Source organism: Oncorhynchus tshawytscha, linkage group LG13 (assembly GCF_018296145.1).
Source record: "Oncorhynchus tshawytscha isolate Ot180627B linkage group LG13, Otsh_v2.0, whole genome shotgun sequence".
Classification (NCBI taxonomy): Eukaryota; Metazoa; Chordata; class Actinopteri; order Salmoniformes; family Salmonidae; genus Oncorhynchus; species Oncorhynchus tshawytscha.
In genome coordinates, this window is record NC_056441.1 from 93343636 (window position 1) to 93371344 (window position 27709).

General features: G+C 42.2%; 1 protein-coding gene across 2 annotated transcripts in view; it reads right to left on the reverse strand.

The window, feature by feature from the left end:
- Window positions 1-211: 211 nt before the first annotated feature.
- zmp:0000001236 (mastermind-like protein 2) overlaps window positions 212-27709 on the reverse strand; it is a 64246-nt gene continuing 36748 nt past the window's right edge. Inside the window, exons 2-5 of one of the 2 annotated variants that reach the window (XM_042296543.1) lie at window positions 12838-13023; window positions 2861-2966; window positions 1818-2722; window positions 212-1781 (exon numbers count right to left, since the gene is read on the reverse strand). In XM_042296543.1, the coding sequence (XP_042152477.1) occupies window positions 1761-1781; window positions 1818-2722; window positions 2861-2966; window positions 12838-13023 (1218 nt within the window). In that variant the 3' untranslated portion in view covers window positions 212-1760. Of the gene's footprint in view, window positions 2723-2860; window positions 2967-12837; window positions 13024-27709 lie in introns of both variants that reach the window. The other variant, XM_042296542.1, reaches the window with a different exon arrangement.

Here is a 27709-nt window from a genome sequence, read left to right on the forward strand (position 1 = left end):
CAGAGAATGAATCTAGTACTGAAAGCACAAGCTACAACTAGCTAGCAGCTAACTAGCACTGCAGTGTATAAAATGTGGAGAGTAGTTGACTCAAAGAGAGAGACAGACAATAGTTGAACAGTTTTGAACAAATTAATTTCTTCCAATATTTAGCTCTCTAAATTATCCTGATCTTTCCAGGAACAGCAACAGAAAGTACAAAGGCTCACACTTTATTTAAAACATTTTTATTCATTAGATTGTTTATAATGTCGTGTATATTTTTTTCTCCCAATAGATTATTAAATATTAGATCAAAAAATCTAAAATAAATGGTTTAAGATGTGGCTTGCCGTTCAAACCAGTCCCAGGCGATAAGCCAGAAAAGTACAAATAACATGATGAGTAAAGTGTCTGTGGTAAATATAACAAACACCTGAGACAGCATCATCATTCAAAACATGAAACACCACGATGGGTCTGGGTGGGGAGGGGGAGTATATCCTGTCATGACACCCTATTCCCTACTACAGTACTCTACTTCTGACCAGAGCATTATGTGGTGGAGCATAATAAAAGGGGAGGTATATCCTGTCATGACACCCTATTCCCTACTACAGTACTCTACTTCTGACCAGAGCATTATGTGGTAGTGCATACTGTGCATACTGGTAATAAAAGGGGAATTACGGCGTCATTTTGGACAAAGTCTGGAAGTATGACAGCCACTTCCTGTTCACAGTTGACCATGGTTGGACCCCTCTACCCCATGTCTTACAGGGCCCACATGGCTCTAGTCACTAGCAGTACACTACCTCCCATATCTGTGTCAGAAATGACACCCTATCCCCTATATAATGAAGACTGGGTAGTGCGCTATGTATGGAATAGGGTGACATTTTTGGACGATACCCATGTTATGAAAAGAGAAAGGTTTGGTAGAATATATTCAGAATCAGGTCAAGACGCTGTCAGAGAATCTTCTTATTCAATGAACCTTTATAATGTACTAAAATATTATTATACAGAATATATATTTCTTCACAGGAATACACAAAAAGTACAATTAGATATCAAATTATATATTGGGTTTACAAAATGACATTATAGCTTTGCAAATGTAATCCCTTTAGGTGAATTCTGACTCATGGCCATTCATGGTCTGTGTTTCAAATGATACCCTAATCCCTATATAGTGCACTACTTTCAACCATAGCCCTATGGATCCTGGTCAGAAGTAGTGTACTATAAAGGGAATAGGGTACCATTTGGGATGCACACCCAAGGCCATCCATAGTCTCTGTATGGGGAAAGTTCTGCGTTTGCAGTTATCAGTCTTTATGGATGGGTCCTGGAGTTTATCCTGACCAGAAGAGGGAGGAGCTCCTGGCTCTAGTTGGAGCCTATAATTAAGGCCAGGAGTTTTCCACACCACATGGCCCATCTAACCTGGAAGAACTCCTGACCAGCGCTCCCAATTCTATGGAATGTTTTGATGGAAAAACTGGCCACCAATTCTGTGGAATTGTTCTACAGAAAAACTATCTAGAATGAACCCCAATTCATGAGACTTGAAGAAGAGAAAAACTCTGGAATGAACCTGAATTCACGAGAATAGAAGAGAAAAACTCTCTGGAATGAACCTGAATTCACGAGAGCTGCATGGAAAAACTCTGGGCCCTATTTATGCAATCCCACATCATCCCACTTTATGAGTGACTGCCCAGGATCTCATCGAGGTCACTTTATGAGTGACTGCCCAGGATCTCATCGAGGTCACTTTATGAGTGACTGCCCAGGATCTCATCGAGGTCACTTTATGAGTGACTGCCCAGGATCTCATCGAGGTTGATGTCTTTCATCCAGTCGTCGTTGCCGGATCCAGACTTCAGCAGCGAGTCGATGAAGTCTGAGTCAGTGTTGATCCCTGGGACGGTGTTGTCTCCCTCCTGGAGGAATTCAAAGGTCAGTCGGTTAACAGCCCGGCTGTTCTGGGTCTGGTAGCTTCCCCCAGGGTTGTGGTTATGTGGTGGGAAGACCCCGATGGTGCTGCCCCCAGCGGGAACCCTCTGCTCCGGAGAGGCCTGGTTGAGGCTTGGTAGCCCTGGCAGAGGAGGCATCATGGGTTGGCTGGGTCTGGGATTGGTGGTGGTGGTGGAGTTGCGGAGGGCTGGGTTCAGAGGCAGCATGCCAATTTCTGGTGCCACCTGGTTGGGTGGGCCAGGGCCTATGTGCCGGGGGCCAGGAGGGTACTGGTGGCTGGACATGTCGAGCTGAGACTGGGAATGGGCCCCCTGTGGTTGGAGCGAGTTCGGGGGCTGCCTTACCCCGAGAGACCCAGGGACCATGATGGGAGCTTTAGCTCCAGGAGGCCAGCCCATCACACCCCCCAGCCCGAGACCCTGCCCCTGACTGGGCATCCCTCCACCCTGCTGGCCTACTGATGTCCTTGAGGGATGTTGTACACTGGTAAGACCACCCACCTCAAACCCATTACCCTGGCCATTGGGAGGACCAGGGAACCTGGACTTGTTTTGGCTGAGTCCTCCTCCGACTCCGAGTCCCATCTTGATCTGGTTGTTGTGCTGTTGGATCTGGTGAGTGTGGGGGCCTCTTCCAAATCTCCAGTCCGTGGGAGGAGGGGTCATCTTGGATCCCGGGCCGCTGGGCATGTGGCAGGACATGGATAGAAGGTCACTCTGGTCAGACCCGTTGGTCGACAACGACTGGGAAGAACTCATACCTGAATACACAAAGATTGTTCTGATTCTGTTCTGATTGGCTCATACAGACACAAACAATGATGGAAAACCATTAAGAGCCAATACTGTTTTTTTCCTTCCTACATGGAAGCAATGAATGATTCAAATGAATGATGTACCTGTGAAAAGGCCTGTAGGTTGGACCATTCCTCTGGGCTGTTTATAGTCTGGTGGTGGTCTGGTTAGATGACGGTTAAACAGATCCTGGCTACTATTGATTTTGTCCTGAAACACAACAGAAAGAGACAATGAAACAACAATGACATTTTGTTTACATGTTCAAATCCAACATGAGATTGTCAGGGGTGGGATTGAAGGGGAACGCGTGGGAACTGTCTGAGTTCCCAAAGTGAAACATTTTGTAAGACAGAGTCACATGTTAACCTAGAGCTCAGAGTCAGATGTTAACATGATAACCTAGAGCTCAGAGTCAGATGTTAACATGATAACCTAGAGCTCAGAGTCAGATGTTAACATGATAACCTAGAGCTCAGAGTCACATGTTAACCTAGAGCTCAGAGTCAGATGTTAACATGTTAACCTAGAGCTCAGTCAGATGTTAACATGTTAACCTAGAGCTCAGAGTCAGATGTTAACATGATAACCTAGAGCTCAGAGTCAGATGTTAACATGATAACCTAGAGCACAGAGTCAGATATTAACATGATAACCTAGAGCTCAGAGTCAGATGTTAACGTGATAACCTAGAGCTCAGAGTCACATGTTAACCTAGAGCTCAGAGTCAGATGTTAACATGATAACCTAGAGCTCAGAGTCAGATGTTAACATGATAACCTAGAGCTCAGAGTCAGATGTTAACATGATAACCTAGAGCTCAGAGTCAGATGTTAACGTGATAACCTAGAGCTCAGAGTCAGATGTTAACATGATAACCTAGAGCTCAGAGTCAGATGTTAACATGATAACCTAGAGCTCAGAGTCAGATGTTAACATGATAACCTAGAGCTCAGAGTCAGATGTTAACATGATAACCTAGAGCTCAGAGTCAGATGTTAACATGATAACCTAGAGCTCAGAGTCAGATGTTAACATGATAACCTAGAGCTCAGAGTCAGATGTTAACATGACAACCTAGAGCTCAGAGTCACATGTTAACCTAGAGCTCAGAGTCAGATGTTAACATGATAACCTAGAGCTCAGAGTCAGATGTTAACATGATAACCTAGAGCTCAGAGTCAGATGTTAACATGATAACCTAGAGCTCAGAGTCAGGTGTTAACCTAGAGCTCAGAGTCAGATGTTAACATGATAACCTAGAGCTCAGAGTCAGATATTAACATGATAACCTAGAGCTCAGAGTCAGATGTTAACATGATAACCTAGAGCTCAGAGTCAGATGTTAACATGATAACCTAGAGCTCAGAGTCACATGTTAACCTAGAGCTCAGAGTCAGATGTTAACATGATAACCTAGAGCTCAGAGTCAGATATTAACATGATAACCTAGAGCTCAGAGTCAGATGTTAACGTGATAACCTAGAGCTCAGAGTCACATGTTAACCTAGAGCTCAGAGTCAGATGTTAACATGATAACCTAGAGCTCAGAGTCAGATGTTAACATGATAACCTAGAGCTCAGAGTCAGATGTTAACATGATAACCTAGAGCTCAGAGTCAGATGTTAACGTGATAACCTAGAGCTCAGAGTCAGATGTTAACATGATAACCTAGAGCTCAGAGTCAGATGTTAACATGATAACCTAGAGCTCAGAGTCAGATGTTAACATGATAACCTAGAGCTCAGAGTCAGATATTAACATGATAACCTAGAGCTCAGAGTCAGATGTTAACGTGATAACCTAGAGCTCAGAGTCACATGTTAACCTAGAGCTCAGAGTCAGATGTTAACATGATAACCTAGAGCTCAGAGTCAGATGTTAACATGATAACCTAGAGCTCAGAGTCAGATGTTAACGTGATAACCTAGAGCTCAGAGTCAGATGTTAACATGATAACCTAGAGCTCAGAGTCAGATGTTAACATGATAACCTAGAGCTCAGAGTCAGATGTTAACATGATAACCTAGAGCTCAGAGTCAGATGTTAACATGATAACCTAGAGCTCAGGGTCAGATGTTAACATGATAACCTAGAGCTCAGAGTCAGATGTTAACATGATAACCTAGAGCTCAGAGTCAGATGTTAACATGTTAACCTAGAGCTCAGAGTCAGATATTAACATGATAACCTAGAGCTCAGAGTCAGATATTAACATGATAACCTAGAGCTCAGAGTCAGATGTTAACATGATAACCTAGAGCTCAGAGTCAGATGTTAACATGATAACCTAGAGCTCAGAGTCAGATGTTAACATGATAACCTAGAGCTCAGAGTCAGATGTTAACATGATAACCTAGAGCTCAGAGTCAGATGTTAACATGATAACCTAGAGCTCAGAGTCAGATGTTAACATGTTAACCTAGAGCTCAGAGTCAGATATTAACATGATAACCTAGAGCTCAGAGTCAGATATTAACATGATAACCTAGAGCTCAGAGTCAGATGTTAACATGATAACCTAGAGCTCAGAGTCAGATGTTAACATGATAACCTAGAGCTCAGAGTCAGATGTTAACATGATAACCTAGAGCTCAGAGTCAGATGTTAACGTGATAACCTAGAGCTCAGAGTCAGGTGTTAACATGATAACCTAGAGCTCAAAGTCAGGTGTTAACATGATAACCTAGAGCTCAGAGTCAGATGTTAACGTGATAACCTAGAGCTCAGAGTCAGATGTTAACATGTTAACCTAGAGCTCAGAGTCAGATGTTAACATGATAACCTAGAGCTCAGAGTCAGATGTTAACATGATAACCTAGAGCTCAGAGTCAGATATTAACACGATAACCTAGAGCTCAGAGTCAGATGTTAACATGTTAACCTAGAGCTCAGAGTCAGATGTTAACATGATAACCTAGAGCTCAGAGTCAGATGTTAACATGATAACCTAGAGCTCAGAGTCAGATGTTAACGTGATAACCTAGAGCTCAGAGTCAGGTGTTAACATGATAACCTAGAGCTCAGAGTCGGGTGTTAACATGATAACCTAGAGCTCAGAGTCAGATGTTAACGTGATAACCTAGAGCTCAGAGTCAAATGTCAGATGTTTTTATGGACCTTAGTGCTGCTTTTGATACCATTGATCACCACATTCTTTTGGAGAGATTGGAAACCCAAATTGGTCTACACGGACAAGTTCTGGCCTGGTTTAGATCTTATCTGTCGGAAAGATATCAGTTTGTCTCTGTGAATGGTTTGTCCTCTGACAAATCAACTGTAAATTTCGGTGTTCCTCAAGGATCTGTTTTAGGACCACTATTGTTTTCACTATATATTTTACCTCTTGGGGATGTTATTCGAAAACATAATGTTAACTTTCACTGCTATGCGGATGACACACAGCTGTACATTTCAATGAAACATGGTGAAGCCCCAAAATTGCCCTTGCTAGAAGCATGTGTTTCAGACATAAGGAAGTGGATGGCTGCAAACTTTCTACTTTTAAACTCGGACAAAACAGAGATGCTTGTTCTAGGTCCCAAGAAACAAAGAGATCTTATGTTGAATCTGACAATAAATCTTAATGGTTATACAGTCGTCTCAAATAAAACTGTGAAGGACCTCGGCGTTACTCTGGACCCTGATCTCTCTTTTGAAGAACATATCAAGACCATTTCAAGGACAGCTTTTTTCCATCTACGTAACATTGCAAAAATCTTGTCCCTAAATTTCTAAGCAAACAGCTGGAGGCATGGCTTTCTCCTATAGAGCTCCATTTTTATGGATCTGCCTACCCATGTCAGACAAACTGTCTTTACTGAAGACTCATCTCTTCAGTGGGTCATATGATTGAGTGTAGTCTGGCCCAGGAGTGAACAAAGGCTCTGGAGCAACGAACCGCCCTTGCTGTCTCTACCTGGCCGGTTCCCCTCTTTCCACTGGGATTCTCTGCCTCTAACCCTATTACAGGGGCTGAGTCACTGGCTTACTGGGGCTCTCTCATGCCGTCCCTGGAAGGGGTGCGTCACCTGAGTGGGTTGATTCAATGATGTGGTCATCCTGTCTGGGTTGGCGCCCCCCTTGGGTTGTGCCATGGCAGAGATCTTTGTGGGCTATACTCAGCCTTGTCTCAGGATGGTAAGTTGGTGGTTGAAAATATCCCTCTAGTGGTGTGGGGGCTGTGCTTTGGCAAAGTGGGTGGGGTTATATCCTTCTTGTTTGGCCCTGTCCGGGGTGTCCTCGGATGGGGCCAGTGTCTCCTGACCCCTCCTGTCTCAGCCACCAGTAATTATGCTGCAGTAGTTTGTGTCGGGGGGCTAGGGTCAGTTTGTTATATCTGGACTTCTCCTGTCCTATTCGGTGTCCTGTGTGAATCTAAGTGTTCTCTAATTCTCTCCTTCTCTCTTTCTTTCTCTCTCTCGAGGACCTGAGCCCTAGGACCATGCCCCAGGACTACCTGACATGATGACTCCTTGCTGTCCCCACCACCTGGCCGTGCTGCTGCTCCAGTTTCAACTGTTCTGCCTTATTATTATTTGAACACGCTGGTCATTTATGAACATTTGAACATCTTGGCCATGTTCTGTTATAATCTCCACCCGGCACAGCCAGAAGAGGACTGGCCACCCCACATATGCTCTCTCTAATTCTCTCTTTCTTTCTCTCTCTCGGAGGACCTGAGCCCTAGGACCATGCCCCAGGACTACCTGACATGATGACTCCTTGCTGTCCCCAGTCCATCTGACCGTGCTGCTGCTCCAGTTTCAACTGTTCTGCCTTATTATTATACGACCATGCTGGTCATTTATGAACATTTGAACATCTTGGCCATGTGCTGTTATAATCTCCACCCGGCACAGCCAGAAGAGGACTGGCCACCCCACATAGCCTGGTTCCTCTCTAGGTTTCTTCCTAGGTTTTGGCCTTTCTAGGGAGTTTTTCCTAGCCACCGTGCTTCTACACCTGCATTGCTTGCTGTTTGGGGTTTTAGGCTGGGTTTCTGTACAGCACTTTGAGATATCAGCTGATGTACGAAGGGCTATATAAATACATTTGATTTGATTTGATGTTAACCTAGAGCTCAGAGGCAGATGTTAACATGATAACCTAGAGCTCAGAGTCAGGTGTTAACATGATAACCTAGAGCTCAGAGTCAGATGTTAACATGATAACCTAGAGCTCAGAGGCAGATGTTAACATGATAACCTAGAGCTCAGAGTCAGATGTTAACATGATAACCTAGAGCTCAGAGTCAGGTGTTAACATGATAACCTAGAGCTCAGTCAATGTTAACATGATAACCTAGAGCTCAGTCAATGTTAACATGATAACCTAGTCAGAGTCAGATGTTAACATGATAACCTAGAGCTCAGTCAATGTTAACATGATAACCTAGAGCTCAGAGTCAGATGTTAACATGATAACCTAGAGCTCAGAGTCAGATGTTAACATGATAACCTAGAGCTCAGAGTCAGGTGTTAACATGATAACCTAGAGCTCAGAGTCAGATGTTAACGTGATAACCTAGAGCTCAGAGTCAGGTGTTAACATGATAACCTAGAGCTCAGAGTCGGGTGTTAACATGATAACCTAGAGCTCAGAGTCAGATGTTAACGTGATAACCTAGAGCTCAGAGTCAAATGTCAGATGTTTTTATGGACCTTAGTGCTGCTTTTGATACCATCGATCACCACATTCTTTTGGAGAGATTGGAAACCCAAATTGGTCTACACGGACAAGTTCTGGCCTGGTTTAGATCTTATCTGTCGGAAAGATATCAGTTTGTCTCTGTGAATGGTTTGTCCTCTGACAAATCAACTGTAAATTTCGGTGTTCCTCAAGGATCTGTTTTAGGACCACTATTGTTTTCACTATATATTTTACCTCTTGGGGATGTTATTCGAAAACATAATGTTAACTTTCACTGCTATGCGGATGACACACAGCTGTACATTTCAATGAAACATGGTGAAGCCCCAAAATTGCCCTTGCTAGAAGCATGTGTTTCAGACATAAGGAAGTGGATGGCTGCAAACTTTCTACTTTTAAACTCGGACAAAACAGAGATGCTTGTTCTAGGTCCCAAGAAACAAAGAGATCTTATGTTGAATCTGACAATAAATCTTAATGGTTATACAGTCGTCTCAAATAAAACTGTGAAGGACCTCGGCGTTACTCTGGACCCTGATCTCTCTTTTGAAGAACATATCAAGACCATTTCAAGGACAGCTTTTTTCCATCTACGTAACATTGCAAAAATCTTGTCCCTAGAATTTCTAAGCAAACAGCTGGAGGCATGGCTTTCTCCTATAGAGCTCCATTTTTATGGAACGGTCTGCCTACCCATGTCAGAGACGCAAACTCGGTCTCAACCTTTAAGTCTTTACTGAAGACTCATCTCTTCAGTGGGTCATATGATTGAGTGTAGTCTGGCCCAGGAGTGGGAAGGTGAACGGAAAGGCTCTGGAGCAACGAACCGCCCTTGCTGTCTCTACCTGGCCGGTTCCCCTCTTTCCACTGGGATTCTCTGCCTCTAACCCTATTACAGGGGCTGAGTCACTGGCTTACTGGGGCTCTCTCATGCCGTCCCTGGAAGGGGTGCGTCACCTGAGTGGGTTGATTCAATGATGTGGTCATCCTGTCTGGGTTGGCGCCCCCCTTGGGTTGTGCCATGGCAGAGATCTTTGTGGGCTATACTCAGCCTTGTCTCAGGATGGTAAGTTGGTGGTTGAAAATATCCCTCTAGTGGTGTGGGGGCTGTGCTTTGGCAAAGTGGGTGGGGTTATATCCTTCTTGTTTGGCCCTGTCCGGGGGTGTCCTCGGATGGGGCCACAGTGTCTCCTGACCCCTCCTGTCTCAGCCACCAGTAATTATGCTGCAGTAGTTTGTGTCGGGGGGCTAGGGTCAGTTTGTTATATCTGGAGTACTTCTCCTGTCCTATTCGGTGTCCTGTGTGAATCTAAGTGTGCGTTCTCTAATTCTCTCCTTCTCTCTTTCTTTCTCTCTCTCGGAGGACCTGAGCCCTAGGACCATGCCCCAGGACTACCTGACATGATGACTCCTTGCTGTCCCCAGTCCACCTGGCCGTGCTGCTGCTCCAGTTTCAACTGTTCTGCCTTATTATTATTTGAACACGCTGGTCATTTATGAACATTTGAACATCTTGGCCATGTTCTGTTATAATCTCCACCCGGCACAGCCAGAAGAGGACTGGCCACCCCACATATGCTCTCTCTAATTCTCTCTTTCTTTCTCTCTCTCGGAGGACCTGAGCCCTAGGACCATGCCCCAGGACTACCTGACATGATGACTCCTTGCTGTCCCCAGTCCATCTGACCGTGCTGCTGCTCCAGTTTCAACTGTTCTGCCTTATTATTATACGACCATGCTGGTCATTTATGAACATTTGAACATCTTGGCCATGTGCTGTTATAATCTCCACCCGGCACAGCCAGAAGAGGACTGGCCACCCCACATAGCCTGGTTCCTCTCTAGGTTTCTTCCTAGGTTTTGGCCTTTCTAGGGAGTTTTTCCTAGCCACCGTGCTTCTACACCTGCATTGCTTGCTGTTTGGGGTTTTAGGCTGGGTTTCTGTACAGCACTTTGAGATATCAGCTGATGTACGAAGGGCTATATAAATACATTTGATTTGATTTGATGTTAACCTAGAGCTCAGAGGCAGATGTTAACATGATAACCTAGAGCTCAGAGTCAGGTGTTAACATGATAACCTAGAGCTCAGAGTCAGATGTTAACATGATAACCTAGAGCTCAGAGGCAGATGTTAACATGATAACCTAGAGCTCAGAGTCAGATGTTAACATGATAACCTAGAGCTCAGAGTCAGGTGTTAACATGATAACCTAGAGCTCAGTCAATGTTAACATGATAACCTAGAGCTCAGTCAATGTTAACATGATAACCTAGAGCTCAGAGTCAGATGTTAACATGATAACCTAGAGCTCAGTCAATGTTAACATGATAACCTAGAGCTCAGAGTCAGATGTTAACATGATAACCTAGAGCTCAGAGTCAGATGTTAACATGATAACCTAGAGCTCAGAGTCAGGTGTTAACATGATAACCTAGAGCTCAGAGTCAGATGTTAACATGATATCCTAGAGCTCAGAGTCAGATATTAACATGATAACCTAGAGCTCAGAGTCAGATATTAACATGATAACCTAGAGCTCAGAGTCATTGATGTTAACATGATAACCTAGAGCTCAGAGTCAGATATTAACATGATAACCTAGAGCTCAGAGTCAGATGTTAACATGATAACCTAGAGCTCAGAGTCAGATGTTAACATGATAACCTAGAGCTCAGAGTCAGGTGTTAACATGATAACCTAGAGCTCAGATGTTAACTGATAACCTAGAGTCAGATCAGGTTAACATGATAACCTAGAGCTCAGAGTCAGATGTTAACATGATATCCTAGAGCTCAGAGTCAGATATTAACAGAGCTCAGAGTCAGATAACCCTAGAGCTCAGAGTCATTGATGTTAACATGTTAACCTAGAGCTCAGAGTCAGATGTTAACATGATAACCTAGAGCTCAGAGTCAGATGTTAACATGATAACCTAGAGCTCAGAGTCAGATATTAACATGATAACCTAGAGCTCAGAGTCACATGTTAACCTAGAGCTCAGAGTCAGATGTTAACATGTTAACCTAGAGCTCAGAGTCAGATGTTAACATGTTAACCTAGAGCTCAGAGTCAGATGTTAACATGATAACCTAGAGCTCAGAGTCAGATGTTAACATGATAACCTAGAGCTCAGAGTCAGATGTTAACCTAGAGCTCAGAGTCAGATTTTAACATGATAACCTAGAGCTCAGAGTCATTGATGTTAACATGATAACCTAGAGCTCAGAGTCAGATGTTAACATGATAACCTAGAGCTCAGAGTCAGATGTTAACATGATAACCTAGAGCTCAGAGTCAGGTGTTAACATGATAACCTAGAGCTCAGAGTCAGATGTTAACATGTTAACCTAGAGCTCAGAGTCAGATATTAACATGATAACCTAGAGCTCAGAGTCAGATATTAACATGATAACCTAGAGCTCAGAGTCAGATGTTAACATGATAACCTAGAGCTCAGAGTCAGATGTTAACATGATAACCTAGAGCTCAGAGTCAGATGTTAACATGATAACCTAGAGCTCAGAGTCAGATGTTAACATGATAACCTAGAGCTCAGAGTCAAATGTTAACATGATAACCTAGAGCTCAGAGTCAGATGTTAACATGATAACCTAGAGCTCAGAGTCATATGTTAACATGATAACCTAGAGCTCAGAGTCAGATGTTAACATGATAACCTAGAGCTCAGAGTCAGATGTTAACATGTTAACCTAGAGCTCAGAGTCAGATGTTAACATGATAACCTAGAGCTCAGAGTCAGATGTTAACATGATAACCTAGAGCTCAGTCAATGTTAACATGATAACCTAGAGCTCAGAGTCAGATGTTAACATGATAACCTAGAGCTCAGAGTCAGATGTTAACATGTTAACCTAGAGCTCAGAGTCAGATGTTAACATGATAACCTAGAGCTCAGAGTCAGATTTTAACATGATAACCTAGAGCTCAGAGTCAGATGTTAACATGATAACCTAGAGCTCAGAGTCAGATGTTAACATGTTAACCTAGAGCTCAGAGTCAGATGTTAACATGATAACCTAGAGCTCAGAGTCAGATGTTAACATGATAACCTAGAGCTCAGAGTCAGATGTTAACATGATAACCTAGAGCTTAGAGTCAGATGTTAACATGTTAACCTAGAGCTCAGAGTCAGATGTTAACATGATAACCTAGAGCTCAGAGTCAGATGTTAACATGATAACCTAGAGCTCAGAGTCAGGTGTTAACATGATAACCTAGAGCTCAGTGTCAGATGTTAACCTAGAGCTCAGAGTCAGATGTTAACATGATAACCTAGAGCTCAGAGTCAGATTTTAACATGATAACCTAGAGCTCAGAGTCAGATGTTAACATGATAACCTAGAGCTCAGAGTCAGATGTTAACCTAGAGCTCACAGAGTCATTGATGATAACCTAGAGCTCACAGAGTCATTGATGATGTGCTGCTGCTGGGCTAGCTGTCTCTGCATGACCTGGGTCTTCCCTGGTCCTGGGGGTTTCTGCTGGGTGTTGGAGCCAGGGGCAGGGGGACGTTGGTTGGCCTGGGCCTGGGTCTGGGCTGACATCCCCACTAGGCTGCCGTTGGTGGGCAGACGAGGCCCAGGAGGCATCTGGTTAGAGAGGAAAGTAGAGGGAAATAAGGTGATCTTTATTTCAACGTAAGTGCCTTGCTCAAGGGCACAACAGCAGGAGATAGCAGTACATGGGATCTGAAAACAGTTGCAAGATCAACTTCAATGTTTTAATTTACATGAATAATACCTTGATATGGGAGTATCTCTATTCAATGCATTGGTTCAGTAGCCCACTGGAGCTATTATCCAGTCAAAACAATACAATACCACAAATCTGCCACTAGAGGGCAAACCTCCATAACAAACCACAAGGTTCTGGTGTGAAAATGACACCACCTCTCTGTATGGAGGCTACGGCCACTCCCCCTGAAGCAGCAATACAACAGACTTGGAGAGAGGTTCCTTTGGGAGGGGGTGAGACAGGGGAGAAAGGCTTCTTTCAAAGGGGAGCGGTTCTTTTTCAGGAGGAGAGAGGTTCCTTTGGGAGGGGGTGAGACAGGGGAGAAAGGCTTCTTTCAAAGGGGAGCGGTTCTTTTTCAGGAGGAGAGAGGCTTCTTTGGGAGGGGGCGAGACAGGGGAGAAAGGCTTCTTTCAAAGGGGAGCGGTTCTTTTTCAGGAGGAGAGAGGTTCCTTTGGGAGGGGGTGAGACAGGGGAGAAAGGCTTCTTTCAAAGGGGAGCGGTTCTTTTTCAGGAGGAGAGAGGTTCCTTTGGGGGGTGAGACAGGGGAGAAAGGCTTCTTTCAAAGGGGAGCGGTTCTTTTTCAGGAGGAGAGAGGTTCCTTTGGGAGGGGGCGAGACAGGGGAGAAAGGCTTCTTTCAAAGGGGAGCGGTTCTTTTTCAGGAGGAGAGAGGCTTCTTTTAGGGGGGACTAGTCTTCCTCAAGGCAAAGCTGTTCCCTTGACAAATGGTTCTGACGAGGATGGAAATAATCCCTGAGATGGCGGGAACTGAACTGTGTGCCGACTAGGGAGGTTCAGTTTCTACCCTCCCTGCTGCAGCATGACTACTGCTGCTTACCTCCCGCGAACAACCTCCTTTTACTCAAAACACTGATCTAGGATCAGTTCCTCCCTGTCCATGTAATCTTATTAATTATTATCTAAAAGTCTAAACTGATCCTAGATCGGCACCATAACTACAGTCAACCTCACTATAACAAAGCGTTGTCTGCTTCCCAATCCACTGATCCCCGAACAGTTCTTATTCCAATATATAAATACATATAATAATAATATAGATTAACCCCGATCAGTTCTTATCCCCTGCACCGTGGATACCTTGTACGTTCCAATCCCTCAGCTGATCTAGGATCAGTTTGGTTTCCCCTTGGCTGTAGTATCTTAGTTTGCCCGGATCCTTATTCATTATGATCCAAAAAGTGAAATGGATCCTCGATCAGCACTCCTAAACGCTTGAATATAAAACTTCATCAGTTCCCACATGTAGGTTGTGTTGTTGTGTTTTCTTGTTGTGTGTTGTGTTGTTGTTGTGGTGCGTTTTTGTGGTGTGTTGTTGTTGTGTTGTGGTGGGTGTTGTGTTGTTGTTGTTGTGGTGTGTTGTTGTTGTTGTTGTGGTGGTGTGTTGTGTTGTTGTGGTGTGTTGTTGTGGTGTGTTGTTGTTGTGGTGGTGTGTTGTGTTGTTGTGGTGTGTTGTGTTGTGCTGTGTTGTTGTTGTGTGGTGTGTTGTTGTGGTGTGTTGTTGTGGTGTGTTGTTGTTGTGGTGTGTTGTTGTGGTGTGTTGTTGTGGTGTGTTGTTGTTGTTGTTGTGGTGTGTTGTTGTTGTTGTGGTGTGTTGTTGTTGTTGTGGTGGTGTGTTGTTGTTGTTGTGTTGTGTTGTTGTTGTTGTTGTGTTGTTGTTGTTGTGGTGTGTTGTTGTTGTTGTGGTGGTGTGTTGTTGTTGTTGTGTTGTGTTGTTGTTGTTGTGGTGTGTTGTTGTTGTTGTGGTGGTGTGTTGTTGTTGTTGTGTTGTTGTTGTTGTGGTGTGTTGTTGTTGTTGTGGTGTGTTGTTGTTGTTGTGGTGTGGTATGTTGTTGTTGTGGTGTGGTATGTTGTTGTTGTGCCCATGTCTGCTACCTGGTGCACATTAGGCTGAGAGCCTTAGCAGACCTGTTAATAGTTATAAAGGACCTGTTAATTTCTTCTTCTATTGGAGGTGGAGTGTAAACTACAGACAGACTTCAATCTTTATTTGGTTCCTCCAAGTGCTTGGTTTCCTACTTTCTTCAGTACCGTGCAGCCTGCATCTTCTTGCAGTATTGAGTACCTTGTCTTCATGCAGTATTGAGTACCTTGTCTTTAGGCAGTATTGAGTATCTTGTCTTCAGGCAGTATTGAGTACCTTGTCTTCAGCCCAGTATTGAGTACCTTGTCTTCAGGCAGTATTGAGTACCTTGTCTTCAGCCCAGTATTGAGTACCTTGTCTTCAGGCAGTATTGAGTACCTTGTCTTCAGCCCAGTATTGAGTACCTTGTCTTCAGGCAGTATTGAGTACCTTGTCTTTAGGCAGTATTGAGTACCTTGTCTTCAGGCAGTATTGAGTACCGTGCAGCCTGTGTCTTCAGGCAGTATTGAGTATCTTGTCTTCAGACAGTATTGAGTACCTTGTCTTCAGCCCAGTATTGAGTACCTTGTCTTCAGCCCAGTATTGAGTACCTTGTCTTCAGGCAGTATTGAGTACCTTGTCTTCAGGCAGTATTGAGTACCTTGTCTTCAGGCAGTATTGAGTACCTTGTCTTCAGGCAGTATTGAGTACCTCGTCTTTAGGCAGTATTGAGTACCTTGTCTTTAGGCAGTATTGAGCAGCCTGTGTCTTCAGGCAGTATTGAGTACCTTGTCTTCAGGCAGTATTCAATAATATTTGTTTTTTTAAATAGGTTTTTCACTAGTAATTTACTTATAGAATTAGAAATAATAGTACCAACAATTTGTTTTTGATCAACCTGCTTAACTTTGATGTGAATTAGATTTTAATATTTACATAAAGAGCCTTTCGGAAAGTATTCAGCCCTCTGAAATCCTCAGCAATCTACACACCATACCCCATAATGACATCATAATACCCCATAATGACATCACAATACCCCATAATGACATCACAATACCCATAATGACATCACAATACCCATAATGACATCATAATACCCCATAATGACATCACAATACCCCATAATGACATCATAATACCCAATAATGACATCACAATACCCCATAATGACATCATAATACCCCATAATGACATCACAATACCCCATAATGACATCACAATACCCCATAATGACATCACAATACCCATAATGACATCACAATACCCCATAATGACATCACAATACCCATAATGACATCACAATACCCCATAATGACATCACAATACCCATAATGACAAAGCGAAAACAGCTTTTTATACATTTTGGAAAATGTATTACAAATAAAAACAGAAATACCTTATTTATATAAGTATTCCGACCCTTTGCTATGAGCCTCGACATTGAGCTCAGTTGCATCCTGTTTCCATTGATCATCCTTGGTAAATTCAATTGATTGGACATGATTTGGAAAGGCACACACCTGCATCAGAGCAACAACCAAGCCATGAGACCGAAGGAATTGTCCGTAGAGCTCCGAGACAGGATTGTGTCGAGGCACAGATCTGGTGAAGTGTACCAAAACATTTCTGCAGCATTGAAGGTCCCCAAGAACACAATGGCCTCCATCATTCCTAAATGGAAGAAGTTTGGAACCACCGAGACTCTTCCTAGAGCTGGCTGCCTGGACAAACTGAGCAATCAGGGGAGAATGGTCTTTGTCAAAGTACTGCATAAAGGGTCTGAATACTTATGAAAATGTCATATTTCCATGTTTAAAAAAAATTACAAAATTGCAAAAAATTATAAAAACCTGTTTTCGCTTTGTCATTATGAGTTATTGTGTGCAGATTGATGAGGGGAAAAACGATTTAATCCATTTTAGAATAAGGCTGTAACGTAACAAAATGACGAAAAATTCAAGGGGTCTGAATACTTTCCGAATGCACTGTATGTGAGTCAGAAGCCTAATGTTGTGCCCTTTTCTCTAATCCCTACCATTAGGGCTCTGGTCAAAAGTCTCTATATAGTGTATTAGGGCACCATTTAGGACACAGTCAGAATCACTAAACAGGTTCCCATCTTTTTATGTGAATAAAGTATGTCCGGAAAAAAAGGCCTGATGGAAACAGATAATTTGTCGGTAAACTTTCCAAATGTCAAAAATACGCTAGAGAAGGTGGGATATTTTTGTTTCAGTAAAATGTATTACGCTTGAAACACTGTCCCGTGCAAATATTGATATAATAACTATTATATCGAAGTCAACGTGGAGTCACATGATGATATGTTGTGTGGTCCTCCCACTGCGACTAGGGAAAGCATGCAGTTCATTAGGCTACAGATGATATAAATTATGATGAACGTAAAAGCGTGGTGAAAGGGGACTACAGAGAAAATAACCAGAAGACAAACATTCACTGTAGAGAAAAGAAGTGGAGGTCAATGTCTGGGACAGACTGCCTCTGAGATAGACAAACAAAAGCCTGAGAGAAATAGCGAAGAGAAAGTACTCAGTTCTCAGATTTCTCAATGATGTTGTACAAAAGAACAGATGGCAATAAAGTCACAGTCAGAGACAGAAAAAGAAGCAGAGAAGCTGTATCACGGATGTTGACATTTGGCCTAAATACAATGGCAACATCATCTAAATACTAATAAATACTACTACAACATCATCTAAATACTAATAAATACTACTACAACATCATCTAAACACTACTACAATATCATCTAAATACTAATACATACTACTACATCATCTAAATACTACTACAACATCATCTAAATACTACTACATAATCTAAATCATCTAAAAACTACTACATAATCTAAATCATCTAAATACTACTACATCATCTAAATACTACTACAACATCATCTAAATACTACAACATCATCTAAATACTACTACAGCATCTAAATACTACTACAACATCATCTAAATACTACAACATCATCTAAATACTACTACAACATCATCTAAATACTACAACATCCTCTAAATACTACAACATCCTCTAAATACTACTACAGCATCTAAATACTACTACAACATCATCTAAATACTACTACAGCATCTAAATACTACTACAACATCATCTAAATACTACTACATAATCTAAATCATCTAAATACTACTAAAACATCTAAATACTACTACACCATCTAAATACTACTACAACATCATCTAAATACTACTACAACATCATTTAAATACTACAACATCATCTAAATGCTACTACAACATCATTTAAATACTACAACATCATCTAAATACTACTACAACATCATCTAAATACTACTACATCATCTAAATACTACTACAACATCATCTAAATACTACTACATCATCTAAATACTACTACATCATGTAAATACTACTACACCATCTAAATACTACTACAACATCATATAAATACTACAATATCTAAATCATCTAAATACTACTACATCATCTAAATAATCTAAATACTACTACAACATAATCTAAATAATCTATATACTACTAAATACTACTGCATCATCATCTACAGTGCCTTGCGAAAGTATTCGGCCCCCTTGAACTTTGCGACCTTTTGCCACATTTCAGGCTTCAAACATAAAGATATAAAACTGTATTTGTGAAGAATCAACAACAAGTGGGACACAATCATGAAGTGGAACGACATTTATTGGATATTTCAAACTTTTTTAACAAATCAAAAACTGAAAAATTGGGCGTGCAAAATTATTCAGCCCCTTTACTTTCAGTGCAGCAAACTCTCTCCAGAAGTTCAGTGAGGATCTCTGAATGATCCAATGTTGACCTAAATGACTAATGATGATAAATACAATCCACCTGTGTGTAATCAAGTCTCCGTATAAATGCACCTGCACTGTGATAGTCTCAGAGGTCCGCTAAAAGCGCAGAGAGCATCATGAAGAACAAGGAACACACCAGGCAGGTCCGAGGTACTGTTGTGAAGAAGTTTAAAGCCGGATTTGGATACAAAAAGATTTCCCAAGCTTTAAACATCCCAAGGAGCACTGTGCAAGCGATAATATTGAAATGGAAGGAGTATCAGACCACTGCAAATCTACCAAGACCTGGCCGTCCCTCTAAACTTTCAGCTCATACAAGGAGAAGACTGATCAGAGATGCAGCCAAGAGGCCCATGATCACTCTGGATGAACTGCAGAGATCTACAGCTGAGGTGGGAGACTCTGTCCATAGGACAACAATCAGTTGTATATTGCACAAATCTGGCCTTTATGGAAGAGTGGCAAGAAGAAAGCCATTTCTTAAAGATATCCATAAAAAGTGTCATTTAAAGTTTGCCACAAGCCACCTGGGAGACACACCAAACATGTGGAAGAAGGTGCTCTGGTCAAATGAAACCAAAATTGAACTTTTTGGCAACAATGCAAAACGTTATGTTTGGCGTAAAAGCAACACAGCTCATCACCCTGACCACACCATCCCCACTGTCAAACATGGTGGTGGCAGCATCATGGTTTGGGCCTGCTTTTCTTCAGCAGGGACAGGGAAGATGGTTAAAATTGATGGGAAGATGGATGGAGCCAAATACAGGACCATTCTGGAAGAAAACCTGATGGAGTCTGCAAAAGATCTTAGACTGGGACGGAGATTTGTCTTCCAACAAGACAATGATCCAAAACATAAAGCAAAATCTACAATGGAATGGTTCAAAAATAAACATATCCAGGTGTTAGAATGGCCAAGTCAAAGTCCAGACCTGAATCCAATCGAGAAATCTGTGGAAAGAACTGAAAACTGCTGTTCACAAATGCTCTCCATCCAACCTCACTGAGCTCGAGCTGTTTTGCAAGGAGGAATGGGAAAATATTTCAGTCTCTCGATGTGCAAAACTGATAGAGACATACCCCAAGCGACTTACAGCTGTAATCGCAGCAAAAGGTGGCGCTACAAAGTATTAACTTAAGGGGGCTGAATAATTTTGCACGCCCAATTTTTCAGTTTTTGATTTGTTAAAAAAGTTTGAAATATCCAATAAATGTCGTTCCACTTCATGATTGTGTCCCACTTGTTGTTGATTCTTCACAAAAAAAATACAGTTTTATATCTTTATGTTTGAAGCCTGAAATGTGGCAAAAGGTCGCAAAGTTCAAGGGGGCCGAATACTTTCGCAAGGCACTGTATATCATCTATATACAACTAAATACTACTACAACATCATCTAAATACTACAACAACATAATCTAAATCATCTAAACAATACTACATCATCTAAATCATCCAAATACTACTACAACATCATCTAAATACTAATAAATACTACTACAACATAATCTAAATACTACTACAACATCATCTAAATACTAATAAATACTACTTCAACATCATCTAAATACTACTACAACATCATCTAAATACTACTACATAATCTAAATCATCTAAATACTACTAAATACTACTACAACATCTAAATACTACTACATCATCTAAATACTACAACATCATCTAAATACTACTACAACATCATCTAAATACTACTACAACATAATCTAAATACTACAACATCATCTAAATACTACTAAATACTACTACATCATCTAAATACTACTACAACATCATCTAAATACTACAACATCATCTAAATACTACTACAATCTAAATCATCTAAATACTACTAAATATTACTACAACATCTAAATACTACTACATCTAAATACTACTACAACATCATCTAAATACTACTACATCATGTAAATACTACTACATCATCTAAATACTACTGCAACATCATATAAATACTACAACATCATCTAAATACTACTACAACATCATCTAAATACTACAACATCTAAATCATCTAAATACTACTACATCATTTAAATAATCTAAATACTACTACAACATAATCTAAATAATCTATATACTACTAAATACTACTGCATCATCATCTATATACAACTAAATACTACAACAACATCATCTAAATACTACTACAACATCATCTAAATACTACTACAACATCATCTAAATACTACTACAACATCATCTAAAAACGACACCATCTAAATACTACTACAACATAATTTAAATAATCTATATACTACTAAATACTACTACATCATCATTTATATACATCTAAATACTACTACAACAATCTAAATAATCTATATACTACTGAATACTACTACACCATTGTCTAAATCCTCTAAACACTACTACAAAATCATCTAAATAATTTATCCCCGCCTCTCTCGGTCTCTCCATTTCTCTCTCAATTCAATTATTGACATGTTTTTTAATTTCACCTTTATTTAACCAGGTAGGTCAGTTGAGAACAAGTTCACATTTACAATTGCGACAAGATAAAGCAAAGCAGTGTGACACAAACAACAACACAGAGTTACACATAAACAAACGTACAGTCAATAACACAATACTATGTACAGTGTGTGCAAATGTAGTAAGATTAGGGAGGTAAGGCAATAAATAGGCAATAGAGGTGAAATAATTACAATTTAGCATTAACACTGGAGTGATAGATGTGCAGATGATGATGTGCAAGTAGAGATACTTGGGTGCAAAAGAGCAAAAAAATATATATAACAATATGGGGATGAGGTAGTTGTGTGGGCCATTTACAAATGGGCTGTGTACAGGTACAGTGATGGGTAAGCTGCTCTGACAGCTGATGCTTTAAGTTAGAGAGAGAGACATGAGTCTCCACCTTCAGTGATTTTTGCAATTCGTTCCAGTCATTGGCAGCAGAGAACTGGAAGGTAAGGCGGCCAAACGAGGTGTTGGCTGTGGGGATGACCAGTGACATATACCTGCTGGAGCACGTGCTACGGGTGGTTGTTGCTATGGTGACCAGTGAGCTGAGATAAGGCGGGGCTTTACCTAGCAAATACTTATAGATGACCTGGAGCCAGTGGGTTCGGCGATGAATATCCAACGAGGGCCAGCCAACGAGAGCATACAGGTCGCAGTGGTGGGTAGTATATGGGGATTTGGTGACAAAACGGATGGTACTGTGATAGACTACATCCAATTAGCTGAGTAGGGTGTTGGAGGCTATTTTGTAAATTACATCGCCAAAGTCAAGGATCAGCAGAATAGTCAGTTTTACGAGGGTATGTTAGGCAGCATGAGAGAAGGAGGCTATGTTGCGAAATAGGAAGCCGATTCTAGATTTAATTTTGGATTGGAAATGCTTAATGTGAGTCTGGAAGGAGAATTTACAGTCTAACCAGACACCTAGGTATTTGTAGTTGTCCACAAATTCTAAGTCAGAACCGTCCAGAGTAGTGATGCTAGTCAGGTGGGCGGGTGCGGGCAGCAATCGGTTGAAGAGCATGCATTTAGTTTTACTAGCATTTAAAAGTAGTTGGAGGCCCCGGAAGGAGTGTTGTATGGCACTAAAGCTCGTTTGGAGGTTTGTTGACACGGTGTCCACAGAAGGGCCAGAAGTATACAGAATGGTGTCGTCTGCGTAGAGGTGGATCAGAGAAACACCAGCAGCAAGAGCGACATCATTGATATATACAGAGAAAAGAGTCGGCCCGACAATTGAACCCTGTGGCACCCCCATAGAGACTGCCAGAGGTCCGGACAACAGGTACTCCGATTTGACACACTGAACTGTATCTGAGAGGTAGATTGTGAACCAGGCGAGGCAGTCATTTGAGAAACCAAGGCTATTGAGTCTGCTGATAAGAATGCGGTGATTGACAGGGTCAAAAGCCTTGGCCAGGTCGATGAAGACGGCTGCACAGTACTGACTTTTATCGATGGCGGCTATGATATCATTTAGGACCTTGAGTGTGGCTGAGGTGCACCCATGACCAGCTCGGAAACCAGATTGCATAGTGGAGAAGGTACGGTGGGATTCGAAATGGTCGGTAATCTGTTTGTTGACTTGGCTTTCGAAGATCTTAGAAAGGCAGGGCAGGATGTATATACAGTTGAATTCGGAAGTTTACGTACACCTTACCTAAATACATTTAAACTCAGTTTTTCACAATTCCTGACATTTAATCCTAGTAAAAGATTGCCTGTGGTAGGTCAGTTAGAATCACCACTTTACTTTAAGAATGTGAAATGTCAGAATAATAGTAGAGAGAATGATTTATTTTCATTTTTTTTCTTTCATCACATTCCCAGTGGGTCAGAAGTTTACATACACTCAATTAGTATTTGGTAGTATTGCCTTTAAATAGTTGAACTTGGGTCAAACGTTTCGGGTAGCCTTCCACAAGTTGGGTGAATTTTGTCCCATTCCTCCTGACAGAGCTGGTGTAACTGAGTCAGGTTTGTAGGCCTCCTTGCTTGCACACACTTTTTCAGTTCTGCCCACACATTTTCTGTAGGATTGAGGTCAGGGATTTGTGATGGCCACTCCAATACCTTGACTTTCTCGTCCTTAAGCCATTTTGCCACAACTTTGGAAGTGTGCTTGGGGCCATTGTCCATTTGGAAGACCCATTTGTGACCAAGCTTTAACTTCCTGACTGATGTCTTGAGATGTTGCTTCAATATATCCACATCACTATCTTCCTCATGATGCCATCTTTTTTGTGAAGTGCACCAGTCCCTCTTGCAGCAAAGCACCCCCATAACATGGTGCTGCCACCCCGTGCTTCACGGTTGGGATGGTGTTCTTCGGGTTGCAAGCCTCCCTCTTTTCCCTCCAAACATAACAATGGTCATTATGGCCAAACAGTTCTATTTTTGTTTCATCAGACCAGAGGACATTTCTCCAAAAAGTACGATCTTCGTCCCCATGTGCAGTTGCAAACCGTAGTCTGGCTTTCTTATGGCGGTTTTGGAGCAGTGGCTTCTTCCTTGCTGAGCGGCCTTTCAGGTTATGTAGATATGGATCTCGGTTTACTGTGGATATAGATACTTTTGTACCCGTTTCCTCCAGCATCTTCACAAGGTCCTTTGCTGTTGTTCTGGGATTGATTTGCACTTTTTGCACCAAAGTACATTCATCTCTAGGAGACAGAACGCGTCTCCTTCCTGAGCAGAATGACGGCTGCGTGGTCCCATGGTGTTTATACTTGCGTACTATTGTTTGTATAGATGAACGTGGTACCTTCAGGTGTTTGTAAATTGCTCCCAAGGATGATCCAGACTTGTGGAGGTCTACACTTTTTTTTCTGAGGTCTTGTTTGGTTTCTTTTGATTGTCCCATGATGTCAAGCAAAGAGGCACTGAGTTTGAAGGTAGGCCTTGAAATACATCCACAGGTACACCTCCAATTGACTCAAATTATGTCAATTAGCCTATCAGAAGCTTCTAAAGCCAAGATATAATTTTCTGGAATTTTCCAAGCCGTTTAAAGGCACAGTCAACTTAGTGTTTGTGAACTTCTGACATAGTGGAATTGTGAAACAGTGAATTATAAGTGAAATAATCTGTCTGTACACAATTGTTGGGAAAATTACTTGTGTCATGCACAAAGTAGATGTCCTAACCAACTTGCCATAACTAATTTGTTAATTAGTGGTGGTTGAAAAACAAGTTATAATGACTCCAAAGTAAGTGTATGTAAACTTCAGACTTCAACTGTCGGTCTATAACAGTTTGGGTCTAGAGTGTTTTGAAGAGGGGGATGACGGCGGCAGCATTCCAATCTTTGGGGATCTCAGATGATATGAAAGAGATGTTGAACAGGCTAGTAATAGGGGTTGCAACAATTTTGACTGATAATTTTAGAAAGAGAGGGTCCAGATTGTCTTAGCCCAGGTGATTTGTAGGGATCCAGATTTTGAAGCTCTTTCAAAACATCAGCTGTCTGGATTTGGGTGAAGGAGAAGCGGGGTGACTTGGGCCTGTTTCTGCAGGGGGTGCAGAGCTGTTAAACGGGGTCGGGTAGCCAGGTGTAAAGCATGGCCAGCCGTAGAAAAATGATAATTGGAATGATCGATTATCGTAGATTTATCGGTGGTGACAGTGTTTCCTAGCCTCAGTGCAGTGGGCAGCTGGGAGGAGGTGCTCTTATTCTCCATGGACTTTAGTGTCCCAGAACTTTTTGGAATTAGTGCTACAGGATGCAAATTTCTGTTTGAAAAAGCTAGCCTTTGCTTTCCTAACTGACTGTGTATATTGGTTCCTGACTTCCCTGAACAGCTGCATATCGCGGGGGCTATTCGATGGTAATGCAGTCCGCCACAGGATGTTCTTGTGCTGGTCAAGGGCAGTCAAGTCTGGGGTGAACCAAGGGCTACTATATCTGTTCTTAGTTCTACATATTTTGAATGGGGCATGCTTATTTAAGATGGTGAGGAAATTACTTTTAAAGAGCAACCAGGCATCCTCTACTGACGGGATGAGGTCAATATCCTTCCTGTACCTGATCTATGAGGGTGCCCATGTAAAGTAAAAGTTACATTGTCAAAGTAAACATATATCAACGACAGGAATATAGACTGTTTGTAATTCAGTCTCTCTCTCCCCTACTCCGTTTTCTCTCAACACACATGCTAGAGGCAGAGGAAACTTCAAACAGCAGTCTGAGGAGAGAGAGAGAAAGGAAGCAACGAGTCGCTCAACTCTCTGTGGTTCACTGCTTCCAATTACCAGGCACCGTGAGAAGTTATGACCACCTCACACACACACACAGAATGTTTTCAAATGATCTCGGAAAGGAGGCTGGCCGCGTGTGGTGCAGAAAGCCGACCCCAGTCTTTGTAGGAAGAACAACCTAGTAAGTACATGTACATCTGAGTAGTCTTCTGTTTGTCATCCTGACGTGTCATCAAGCTGTTTTCCATTCCTCTCCTCTCTTTCTCTCCTCCCATTCTTCACAAGCTAAATGAATAATACCACGTGGCTCCAGTCTGGCTCTCTCTGGCCATCGGAAGGAGAGGGAGAAGGAGTGATGATCTAGTCTTCTGTACTGCACTGCTGCGGGGCTCAGCGGCGCTAAGCTAGACAGATCAGCGGTAGGCTAAAATAGACAGATCAGGGGTAGGCTAAGCTAGACAGATCAGGGGTAGGCTAAGCTAGACAGAGCAGGGGTAGGCTAAGCTAGACAGAGCAGGGGTAGGCTACAATAGACAGAGCAGGGATAGGCTAAAATAGACAGATCAGGGGTAGGCTACAATAGACAGATCAGGGGTAGGCTACAATAGACAGATCAGGGGTAGGCTACAATAGACAGAGCAGGGATAGGCTAAAATAGACAGATCAGGGGTAGGCTACAATAGACAGAGCAGGGGTAGGCCAGGATAGGCTAAAATAGACAGATCAGGGGTAGGCTAAAATAGACAGAGCAGGGATAGGCTAAAATAGACAGAGCAGGGGTAGGCTAAGCTAGACAGAGCAGGGGTAGGCTAAGGACAGATCAGGGGTAGGCTAAAATAGACAGATCAGGGGTAGGCTACAATACAGAGCAGGGGTAGGCTAAAATAGACAGATCAGGGATAGGTTAAAATAGACAGAGCAGGGATAGGCTAAAATAGACAGATCAGGGGTAGGCTACAATAGACAGAGCAGGGATAGGCTAAAATAGACAGATCAGGGGTAGGTTAAAATAGACAGAGCAGGGGTAGGCTAAAATAGACAGATCAGGGATAGGTTAAAATAGACAGAGCAGGGATAGGCTAAGCTAGACAGATCAGGGGTAGGCTAAGCTAGACAGATCAGGGGTAGGTTAAAATAGACAGAGCAGGGGTAGGCTAAAATAGACAGATCAGGGGTAGACTAAAATAGACAGATCAGGGGTAGGCTAAAATAGACAGATCAGGGGTAGACTAAAATAGACAGATCAGGGGTAGACTAAAATAGACAGGCAGTAGGCTTAAAGATCAGGGGTACAGAAATAGACAGAACAGGGGTAGGCTAAGCTAGACAGAACAGGGGTAGGTTAAAATAGACAGATCAGGGGTAGGCTAAAATAGACAGATCAGACAGACAGATCAGGGGTAGGCTAAAATAGACAGAGCAGGGGTAGGCTAAAATAGACAGATCAGGGGTATAAAATAGACAGATTAAAAATAGACAGAGCAGGGGTAGGCTAAGCTAGACAGATCAGGGGTAGCTAAAATAGAGAGAGCAGCGGTAGGCTAAGCTAGACAGATCATGGTGAGGCTAAGCTAGGTAGATCAGGGCTAAACTAGACTAGGCATATCACAGGGATGCTAAAACAAAGCAGGAGTAGACAGATCAGGGGTAGGCTAAAATAGACAGATCAGGGGTAGACTAAAAAACCTAGACAGATCAGGGGTAGGTTAACCTAGACAGATCAGGGGTAAAAACCTAGACAGATCAGGGGTAGGAAAACTAAAATAGACAGATCAGGGGTAGGATAAGGTAAAATAGACAGAGACAGATCAGGGGTAGGCTAAGACTAGAACAGATCAGGGGTAGACTAGGTTAACTAGACAGATCAGGGGTAGGCTAAAATAGACAGAACAGATAGGGGGTAGGCTAAAACTAGACAGATAGACAGATCAGGGTGGTTAAAATAGACAGGTAGGCGAAAATAGAAATACCAGGGTAAAAATAGACAGATCAGGGGAATGCTAAGATAAACTAAAATAGACAGATCAGGGGTAGGCTAAGAGGTAAAAGACTAGGCTAAGCTAGACAGATCAGGGGTAGGCTAAAATAGACAGAGACAGATCAGGGGTAGGCTAAGAGGTATGCTAAGCTAGACT